Below are 12,038 nucleotides of genomic sequence, written 5' to 3'. Positions count from 1 at the left end.
GCAATAGCAAAGCTATGCCATTCTTACAGCAGGGATGTAGAACCTTATTGTTTTTCTACTGATGTTTATTCTTCTCCGCCTAAAACTCAGACTACAGCCTAAACCGTACATGGTGGGGGGTTGGCATTTTCAGGAATGGTCCAAATCTCCGCAAGGACCTCAGGCGCAACAATTCACCCACTTCCACCACTAGGTGGCGCTATAGCAGAAAAAAACGTGTTTGGCCCTATAACTCCCACACCGTACACCGTACATTAAAAAACCATACATCCACGCGTTCCCTGTATCCAACTGAATCACGTGATATAGGCCACGCCCATTTCCGCCTAAACTTTTATGCGTGAAAAATCGTGATTTATGAAAAACCTACTTTTTCGAACTCCTCCTAGACCGTGTAACCGATCGGCACGAAATTTGGCAGGTAGCATCGAGATGGGCCGGACAAAAAGTTAATAAAAAGAATTTTGATAGGATGAAAATTGTGCATATTACGCACAAACAAATTTGTGTAGCTAACTATGAAAACACCAACTTTGCCATATCTCGGCCGAAATAAGTGCCATCAACGGCACACTTTAGATTCTTGTTTGACATGACCTTCTGAAGGTCCCCCACGCGTTTTACTAAAATTGGTCACTAGGTGGCGCTACAAGTACAAAAAGTTTATATCTCATGAACCGCTCATCCGATTTTTACAAAATTTGTTGGGTACCTACTGAGGGGTCAAAGTGGGCGTGGCCTATGGGACCCACGTCTAAATTTACTACTTACACTAATATGAACAACTTTAAATTTACAGGCTAGATAGACAATGGGTCATGGACCACACCTACCAAAAATTACAGATGTGGACCACTAGGTGGCGCTATAATGTTTTTTTGTCTTTAACTCCCACATTACACATTGCACATTAAAAGTCCTTACATCCACATGTTCCTTGAATCAAGCTGAATCACTTGATATAGGCCACACCCATTTCTACTTAAATTTCTTTCCGCAATATCTCGCAATGCGCAAAACCAACTTTTTCGAACTCGTCCTAGGCCGTGCGACGGATCAGCATGAAACCTGGTACGTAGCATCTCCAGATGGACGTGACCAAAATTTACCTAAGGAATTTTTCTACATTAAAGTATTCGCATTTGACGACCAAACTAATTTTCCTAGCTAGCTACCACACACGTATCATATCATATCTCAATCAAATTAAATGTTATCAGCAAGGAACTTAAGATCGTTGTTCAACATCCCACTACGATCCTCTGTACCAACTTTGGCAAAGATCGGCCTTTAGGGGGCACTATAAGCAACGTTTATTTGTTTTGGCCAATAACGCAATGCATTTAAATGGGAAATTTGCAATTGCATTATCTCTGCCACAGTAAATGCAATCAACACGAAACTTGTGAGGCTAATTCGGCATGCCGCTCTGAGGCTCTCTACTGAATTTGGCGAAGATCAGCCAAGGGGGCGCTATAATCAACGTAGATGTGTTTTGGCCCTTTTACTCAATGTTAATGACATATTTGCAATGGGAATGTACCACAGACCTTGCAGCTCACACTTCTCAATATTTACTGATGTTTGCCTCCTACCGTTAGGTTTTGGTTTTCACTTTTGCGTGCTCCTTTGGTTTTTTACAACAAACAAACTTCTTAAGCCACCTGACAAAGTTTCTACAACCTTCACAGTGGACGAATGCAACTCTTTTCTCTCACTTTTTCAATCCAAAATCAACACCATTCATAGGCGCCGATGAAAATGCTGAGCACCCACGTGTGCCAGACTGCCAGTAGGCTACATTCATTTACAGTTAAACATTGCAGTTGGTGCTAAGTGGAAAGTCTGTCATAGTGTGATTGGTTATGTCGGTGGCATTGATTCTTAATTTCCCACGAAGCTGATCGCGGTAACGTGTCCGTTGAACTTTTCATCTCCAGTCCTATCCGTATATCATTGTTAAAGGTAGTCTGTATATGCATGGAGGTGAACTGTTGACCGCTACGCTTGCAACGGCGTCGTACCGCAGATGTCGCGGCTCGCGCCTCTCGATATTTACCGACGTTTGCCTCCCAGCCGCCCGGCTTCGGGTTCCGCTTTCGCGCGCTCCCCGGGGCGTTGGGGGCGACTGGCGTGGGTGGCTTGGGCCCCATCATAACTGCTTGCAGTTCTAGTTTCTTTTGTTATTATCATATTGCAGTAAGTTAAACTCCCTGTGAGGATTATTTCTAATTATATTACCTGTGCTTGAGTAAGCAGAGGTGTTTTTCATCTCAAAGTACAATCTGTATGAACACTCAGAATTCTCTGTAATCTATCACATTCTGGCAGTCCAAGTGCTCTGTCAATCAATTAGTGAATGGGGGGGGGAAAAAGCTTTGTGCTGGGATCCTCTGTGGTGGTACTCGCCATCTATTTATCCTTGGGTTAAAGATTAGGCTTTCAGAATGCTTAAGATAGATGCTATGTCAATTTAATTCTAAAGGAATTGAAACTCCTTTAAACTAAAAGGTTTAGCGAATCTGCATTCAGAGGGGCTGCGCTAATAATGCGGCCTAATCAGATTACTTTGATCCATTGTAAAGCTGGTGGGTGGCCGCTTTCTCTTTTCTGCCTCTCCCTTTCCACCACTCTCTTCATTGCTTCTGCACTTTTCTGTCTTCCCCCGCACCTCTTTCTTTCTCTCTTTTTTTTTTTTCGTTCTTTCATTCTTTCTTTCTCTTCTTACGTTCTCCCACCTCTCTGCTGGGTGGTACCGTACATGGTTCCGTGCAGTTAGGTGGCGGTTTCATTAATCCCACTCATGGAAAACTAGTCCCCAGGGAGAGAGAGAGAGAGAGAGAGAGAGAGAGAGAGAGAGAGAGAGAGAGCGAGAGAGAGAGAGAGAGAACACTTTTTAAAAAGTGCCCTGTCACACTCTGGCACATCATTTGCATTTAGGTTAAAACCAGTCGGGACTCCTAAATCTCATCTATTGGCAGAGGGAACTCCTGTTTCACTGCGGCAGGAGGGCATCAGTTATTGTCAGGCCAAACCTTGTTATACTAATTTTACACACACACACACACACACACAGACACACACACACACACACACTGCTCTGTCAAAGGAAATGCATTAAGTGTTTGTATACAGGTTATAATCTTTATAAGGGTTATGGCTATTATCCAGCATGCAAGTGTTTCCTTTGCCAGTAATCAGTGTAATGGGCTGTCGAGTGCTAGTAGGAATTCGAGCGCTAGTAGGGACTGCATTGTAATCTTATGTATATACAGTGTGTGCACAGAATATTAATAATGCCTCTTCTTACCATTAATTGTTTAAGGTAAGTTCTTCCATACTGTACATGGTGCACATAGTGTGAGTTGTCCATTTAGAAACATTAGTTAGCTAGCTACTACAAGACAGTGTGGGAGATGTAAAAAAGGATCAGGATATTGTATATGTTATGTGTTATAAGAAAACAAGTCTAAAAGTCGCTCATACCATTGGTCTCAATGGCTTTGAATAATGTTGATGTTGTTCTCCGTCTTAGTTTAAAGTGTTAGCATGCTAACTTGTGTCACTCAGTGCTATAATGAGCACTAAACACTACAGTACCATCTGAGACTGGTCGGAAAATCATTTTTGTAGCAGGTATAATGCTTATACACCAGAGTTTTAGACACATTAGACATTTCACTATGAGCCTACACTGTCAATCACATGGTGGTGTGAGATGAAAAGTCAGGGGAGCACCAAAAGTCAACAGGATTCATTCTTCTTAAAACCATACATGTTTGAATCACAATCAATCCAATAGCTATAGATATATTTCAGTCTCTCTATAGCAGTGCTTACCTAGCTACTGCGCATGTGCGACTCCCAAAAAAGATGGAACAGAAGTGTGATGTTTCACTCTGTAGTGAAAGGTCCCATGGCATGACGATGTCACTTTATGAGTTTTTTTAACATGAGTTCCCCCAGCCTGCTTATGGTCCCCCAGTGGCTAGAAATGGCGATAGGTGTAAACCGAGCCCTGGGTATCCTGCTCTGCCTTTGAGAAAATGAAAGCTCAGATGGGCCGATCTGGAATCTCCTCCTTATGAGGTCATAAGGAGGAAGGTTACCTCCCCTTTCTCTGCTTTGCCCGCCCAGAGAATTTGGCTCGCCCATGAGAAAGAGAGAGACATCATGGCTTGCAAACAAGCAAAGTCGCAGTTGGTCAAGGCCACACCCCCACCCTCCACCTTGCCCCCCCTCTCTCCTCCTCAATAGCATTTAAAGCTACAGACACAGAAATGGCACATCCTAAGTAAAGCTCATTGTGGGACTGGCTCTAGTGGCTGTAATTCTGCACCAAGGCTGAAGGGTGAAAGAGACTTCAGATACAGTATTAGGGGAACACTAAGGCCTAAATAAAAGCATCCAAAGAGCAGCATGTCATAGGACCTTTAAAACAGAGAGCTCAACACACAGGGTGAAAAGAGGAACTGCAGCAATGTGCAGTACAACACAAATATGGTGTTTTTTGAAAATTAAACCATGTTTTATTATTATTAACATGAAAATGAGTATAATATGAGCACTTTAAGTTGTGTATATGAATATATTTTATGAAGTTTTGTAGCTAGATGTATGTTATGATTGATGTTTTTATTTAGCTTTGCATGTAGAACATAATAGTTTGATGAGGTTTACCTACAACAATGTAATCCTATGTGGTTAAATACTTGGCATGATATGGAAATAAAAATAAAAGATCTAATACAGTGATCAAGTCTTGCCACAGTTGGGCAACTTACCAGAAACAGATAAATGATTCAGCATAGCTCAAGATATCCCTGTTGTCATGTAGCGTAGCCAGAGGGTGAAAAAAAAGATAGGAAGGCAGACTTCTTGAATTCCAACAAGTGCATATTTGTTTACAGTATGGCCAAATACACGTATAATGAGACGTTTATTAAGAAAAAACTTGAGCAAACGACAAAATCTACTCCAAGCACGTGCTTCTCGTCTATATTCTGTACAATCAGTCAATTCTTTCCTCAGCACATGTTTGTATCAGCATGGTATCTTTCCTCTCTCTTAGCAGCAAAATGCCCCTGCCTTTATATGGCTCTCAATTTATACTGGACCGCACCACTATCTCCCAGAGGTGAGCATACATAACATTTAACATTACAAAATCTCCACACAGCTAGACACACTTTGTGCTCCTCCACACAATTCAAGGACACTTTACGAGGTAAGTAGCTCCCCCCAATTACCCCTCAAATGCATTAAACAAACACATGAAATATCTCTACATACAAACAAACCCCATCAGTTGGTTCGGATCAGTAATGCCAGTGCTGACATCGTCAACACAATTGGCATGTCATTCTCAAAACGGTGTGCACCGTGTTGCTACGGTTTCCATGTTGAACGACATGTTTCCTCGGAATGGTGCGCAACGGCTTTGAGTTATGTTTTCTCTTGTTTGGTGGGTGTGTCTCTCGTTTAGTGGCTGTGTCACAGGTGATATCCAATCAGCAGAGAAAATTTAAAATGTAACCAGTACTCAATGTAAAATGTTACCAATTTTAACATGAACGAACCTCGGATACTACAGTAAGTGCATAAATGTTACCCAAAAGCAATGGTAAAATTATGGCAAACTGAAAATAAATATGTTCCCAGTTTGTAACAACCCTTTGACCCTTAATCATTTGTGTCATTATGCCAAGGCATGAACTACAGATACCAGATGAAGCGGACCAAACAGAAGTACCTATAACTTTGAATCAATTGAGACCCACATTGTGCAGGTGCAAAAGTGGTGTAACTCGACACATGTTCCTGAAGTTTTGCACACTGTGTAACAGCCTGTGATCAGCAGTAAAATATTGCTTGCAACTACATATTGGGCAGTAATCAGTGTAATGGTCTTGTGGAGCATGTAGCCTGTGTTTATATATAGATCTCTCCACAAGGCCTTGCAGTGATAAGTAGGTTTTTTGTAGTAAGAGCTGGGTGTCTTGAGAGTTTCATTTCTTACCTCTTCACTGCTCCATCGCCTTTCACTCTTGTTACTGTCCTAATTCTCATCTCCCATGCCAACACAAATGCCTTAACTTACTGCTTGAGTCACTCAGTTCTGGGCTCTTTTCTTTTGATCAATCCTAATCCTCATTATTATTTACAGGCCGTGATTTTGCCCTGCAACCATCGCTGAGCCGCAGCACGAATAAACGAGCACATAGTATGGACTTTGATCAATTATGGACTATACGCTAATGGACTGTGTCCCTTCAGTGCACCCCCACCATCCCTTTCTGATCTGCATTGTGCTTTCACTGCTTCTGTTAAGTTCATTGTGACATCTGTGTGTAAAATGAGCGTTACATTATTTGATAGCTTGTATTCCAGCAGAGCTGGCACAATATACTGTATTTGGGTAATCAATTTCTCTATAGCACTAGTTCATGCTAGCAATTAGTGTAATAGTCATATTATGTGGCAGAAAGTGCAAAGTAATCCATAAACAGTATACGGGGTGTGCACTGTGTACCATCCTGCAAAGTTGGCATTCCTCATTAGAAATTTGAAAGGGAATGAGGGCCTCAGCTTCCAACAACATAAAACTATAAACCAGTAATACAATAACGACAATACACTGAATAGCTATTACGATAACTATGCAGGTGAGAATGTAGCACATATATTATTTTTAGGAGAAATAACTGTCACGTTTGTTAGTGTCTGTTTCCTGTTTCAGCAGTATTTTGGGAAAAGTTTGCCATTTTTTTTATTTTTTATTAACATATTGTCCTCCTGGTGAAAAAGTCCTTACCTTTTCAATATGTCTCCGCGCCGGCCACAGCATTATGTTTATTATTATGTTTTCTGGTTGTCTGTCCCAATTCTAATACCCTTTTCATCATTTAGATAGCGTCTTGGTTGATTCTAATTTGGTTTAATGCATGTCATATAAACATTGTTTCAACAGCATTTCGATTACTGCATTTTAATGTAGAGTTGAGACCTGCTACACATTGGAGTCCCGGTTGCACTTTCAGTGATCTCTATTTCGATTTATGTCTTCCACTCAGTGCTCTTACCTCTCATGACTTATGAGCCTCATGCATCTTTGCTACTCTTCACACTTACATAACAGAGAATCACCCATAAAGCTCTGTCATGCATTTATAATGTTTTCCATTTCTGCGCTGTGCATGTTTTTGGCATACATCACTAATATTTCAAACAGCGAGGAGTGCAGTGTCTGAGGAACTGAGGTATGACACGAAGCACAATCTTTCTTATGCTCCACTGCCTCCATAAAATCACTGTTTACTCATCTTTATCTCTTGAGTTTCATCATTTCCTGGGATTGTTTTGTACCTCTTAACATGGATATACACTCTTGCAGCTTGTAGAGGGGTTTGATGTATATGCAGTGGTGATAGCTGACACTGACTACCCATGAAATGCAATTGACCACTATTTATTTATACACCCTAGCAACCTAAGCGTCTGGTAGCAGAACCAATCATTAGGATACATCGTCTGGGAACCATTGACGTCTGTACAACATTTGTGCCAATTCGTCCAGTAGATGTTGAGGTATTTTTTACTGGATATGTGAAAACGTTGACATGTTGGTGGTGCAGGGTATCAGAGGAGAATGATCAGGAATACCGGGAAGTCATCGGGGACTTTGTCAACTGGTGTGAGTCAAACCACATCAACGCCAGCAAGACAAAGGAGATGGTGATTGACTTTCGCAGGAGGTGAAAATCGAGGGTGTCAACATTAAGATGGTGGAGACATACAAATACCTGGGTGTTCACCTCAACAATAAACTGGACTGGTCCAAAAACACAGACGTTTTGTACAAAAAAGGGCCAAAGCCATCTCCACCTGCTGAGGAGGCTGAGGTCCTTTGGTGTGTGCAGGACTCTGTTAAAAACGTTTTATGACTCTGTGGTTGCGTCCACAATCTTTTATGCAGCAGCCTGCTGGGGAGCTGGGAGCACAGAGAGGGACAGGGAAAGACTAAACAGACTGGTGAAGAGGGCCAGCTCTGTTCTCGTGACTCGTAAAGGTTGAGAACCACTGCTCTAGGGAACATAGTTATCTGTACATGTTATGACAGTTCATTGAATAGTTGAGGTATTTGAATGAAATCTTTGCGTGGCACTATTTATTTAAACAAAAACAACACCAGGAGATCTGTCTCTTCCTGGCTGAAATTCCAGTTGATCTCCTTCATGATGTTGACAATTTGTGCTGAAACAGCAGACGGCCTCACATTTAGTCCTTTTTGTTTGTCTGTTGTCTTTGGCAGAGATCTCTGGGAATACAGAGGACATCCCTCTGGTGCGCTGGAGGCAGCAGTGGCTGGAGAATGGCACTCTGCTCTTCCACATCCACCACCAGGACGGCAGCATGAACCCCCCAGAGCCGACCGAAGACCCGGCCAACGATTCGGCGAAGGAGGAGCTCCGCATCCTGCACATCTCTGTCATGGTAAGACTCTCTGCTCCGGGGCTGACTGTTCACAAAGCTGCTAAAAATGGAAACTGTTTTGAAGTCTAATATTACAATATCTTTTCTTTTGACATGCAGTCAAAAGAACTTTTTAATTGGCCAAAATCTTTCATTTGCAAAATTAAAATGACAAAGGAAAGAAATTGCTTTTCTCTCTTGCTGTTTCATAGAGATGTGGATTTAAAGAAATAAAGTTAATTTAGTGTTGAGTTATTTTCCCTGAAGCTGAAACATCTGCAGATATATCATCTTTGAGATAAGATAACATGTGCCTTCCCCTTTGTTTTTGTTTCCCTGTTTATTCCAAATGAAACAGCTGACTGCACACTTTTTTTCAGAGCAAAGGGTTTAGGGAGCAGATTAATCCTGCCGATGTCTGTCATGGTACGATGGCTGCAAAAATGCTTCATTTACAAAACGTCTCTGTGTCTCACATTTGTATCACTGGTATAAAAACTCTTTATTGTCCAAATGTAGATGATATATGTAGTCACTCAAAACTTTTTAAAAAGCTCTGTCACTTCACTGGCAGATTTGTTTAGAATGGACTCTAGCCTGTTTTTCAGATTTTTGCCACAGGGCACGGACATGTTTGATATTGTAATGGATGTGTTACAGTACAAGTGTAAAGACACGGAGGAAGTCAAGGTGGACTCCTGCATGGTTTTCCCTACCATTATAAGGCTTAGGCCCTGTTTACACGAATACTCTCGCGGGTGAAAACGACAAAATATTTTAGCAGATGTGCCTTTCGTTTAGACGGCGACGGCATTTTTGGGGCTTAAAAACGGTCCTCGGGGCAGAAATAAGAGCATTGAGACGGCCTTCACTGAGGAGGGACCGAACAGCTTCTGGTTCAGCCGAGGAGCTATCAAATAAGGGTGATGAGATTCAGCCGTAGTGTCTTAGGGCCTCCGCTCTAACTAGCTTAGTATGAGGGTGTGCCCCACTAGCAGTTAGGTGAGCATTATAACGTGTGTTACAAAGTGACGCAAAATGTCACGGAAGTAAAGGCTGGACTACAATAGAGCTGTTTGGAGCAGTTTGTGAACAGTGTTTTCTGTTGGAGATGGTAAGTCCCTTTGGGGCGGACTTTGGGCTTTTTCAGTTTTTGTAAACCTATAACATGCACAAAAAAGATATACAACACAAAAAAGGAAAGGGGAAAAGCCAAAACGCATAATATGAGCACTTTAAGCTTTTTGAGTGTTATTTAATTACAGTATCTGCTCTAGTTTCCCCAACATTTTAAACACACATTGGGAAATTATAATGGTACAAAATAATGTGAAATCGCATGTGTTTCTTTTATTGAAAAACATCACATTTTCTTCAGGGAGGACCCTAAACCCCCAGCAAAATAAATGCACCTACGTCTTCCACAAACCTAGGAAAACACTGTCCTGTATTGGAGCAGTGTTTTTTTTTTGTTTTTTTTTACTGACTACAAAATAAAAATGGATTTATGCTTTTACCCATGTTCAGTCAGAGAGACATTGTACAGACTATAGCAGCGAGACAACATATGTTAAGAAAGTTCTACATTTCGGTTGCAGAATGTAGACTTTTGCATGCCTGCACTGTATCAAACCTTATCTGCTATGTCGGCAAAGTAGGGAAATATATCCTTCGATCACGCACCTTTCTCCTCTTGCCTGAGGAAATGTATATTTATTAGATCTGAGATATGCCACACCTTCTCCCAGTGCCCTTTTCCTGCCCAAAGACATTGAAACTGTGCTTTGATGGATGATATGCATTTTGAGATATTGAAAGCATATTATAGCTGCATACCCAAATGATTAGTCAGCTTGAGAAGACTTTTGCCAGCAGCTACATCTGCTGAATGGAGGCAGGGAGCCGCGCTTCGACACCCGCTGAATGTCCCCAACCTTGAGACCTTGGAACAAATAACAGTCCTTGACTACCCCTCTGCATGTTTTGCATGTATTTGCAAACATCAAGCCGATCTACTGTTTGCACAGGCTTGAGGGGTGACAGCATTTTTGATCTGGAAATGACATAGCTAGTGCTGAGATTCTGCTTCTTAACGCTTTGATTTTCCTCTAATCTCACATTTGTACTCCCCGCTCTATCTGCATTTCACATCCCATCAACCTGAGGTCCGTGTCTTTGTGCTCCCTGCTCTGTTAATTCCTCATCCTGAAAGAGCTACGCCGGTAGCACCGCCACAAGAGTGTTTTTTCATGAAGGTGTGGGTAGAGAAGGATTTGCATGCAGATATGAGCAGACCGTGACAACAGATGGAAGCAGTGTTGCCGCTGTGCTGCCCAAGCCCCGCTGCAGCTTGCCACCCTGTTGGAGGCCCCGACCTATAAATCCAGAGCCGTGTCACTTGTTCAGCTCCTTGTGGATACAAAAAGGGTCCTGTGAAGGCTGCTCTATGGGCTTTTAGCTTAAGCGCACACCTGTCACTGGACCGCTTTCCATTGTATGTCTTGGGAGACTGAAGGACAGCAGCAGCCAGCAATGGTAGGAATAAAGCAGTGGGTGATGTGAATGTCTCAATTGCTTGAGGTCTCAGCATAAAATGTACAACTAAATTGAAAAATGTTTATGAGAGTGAGGCATGCCATCTTTGTCACTTTATTCAAAAATGGCACTTTGGAAAATGGCATGGCATTTTGCCTGCTGATTTGTTGGTTTGTAGAAGTGGGTTGTAACAGCAGTCACATTGTGAATTCAGTCCGAAATTTCTCACACTGTCTGCATTTCACTGCATGCTTTTTGGTTACCAAAGCTCCAAAACATTTTGCGGAGTCTGACTTTTGTGATGTAGCCACATTTCTAGTAGAGCTCTGCACAGGCCTAAGACCTGAACCCTGCCATTTTTCTGCTTCTTTAGGGCTGAACTGGACTGGCGCTGCCAACTTAGATACTCAGGCAAATGATTGGCATAGCAAGAGAAAAAGGGGAAACTTGTCTAGTGACCATAGCTTCACAGAGCAAACTGACCTGCCCCCGTAATGACTTCCAATACTTTGTGGAGACCCTTGGGGTTCAGTTGGGAGTAGCAGAACCCTAGCTCCCACAATTGGTGAATGCAATGTCATCAATAGGAATGATGGCCCAAACTGTAAAAAGAAAAAAAAAAAAATATATATATATATATATATATATATACAGGTGCTGGTCATATAATTAGAATATCATGAAAAAGCTGATTTATTTCAATAATTCCATTCAAAAAGTGAAATTTGTATAATGTATACATTCATTCCACACAGACTGATATATTTCAAGTGTTTATTTCTTTTAATTTTGATGATTATAACTGACAACTAATGAAAACCTCAAATTCAGTATCTCAGAAAATTAGAATATTGTGACAAGGTTCAATATTGAAGACACCTGGTGCCACACTCTAATCAGCTAATTAACTCAAAACACCTGCAAAGGCCTTTAAATGGTCTCTCAGTCTAGTTCTGTAGGCTACACAATCATGGGGAAGACTGCTGACTGGACAGCTGTCCAAAAGACGACCATTGACACCTTGCACAAGG

General features: G+C 41.7%; 1 protein-coding gene across 1 annotated transcript in view; it reads left to right on the top strand.

The window, feature by feature from the left end:
• astn1 (astrotactin 1) overlaps positions 1-12,038 on the top strand; it is a 402,453-nt gene that overhangs the window by 68,532 nt on the left and 321,883 nt on the right. The window contains exon 2 of the mRNA XM_078264989.1: positions 8,312-8,493. Coding sequence (XP_078121115.1) covers positions 8,312-8,493 — 182 coding nt within the window. The remainder of the gene's footprint in view (positions 1-8,311; positions 8,494-12,038) is intronic.

Source organism: Sander vitreus, chromosome 12 (assembly GCF_031162955.1).
Source record: "Sander vitreus isolate 19-12246 chromosome 12, sanVit1, whole genome shotgun sequence".
Taxonomy (NCBI): Eukaryota; Metazoa; Chordata; class Actinopteri; order Perciformes; family Percidae; genus Sander; species Sander vitreus.
This window is presented reverse-complemented; position numbering and strand designations above follow the sequence as displayed.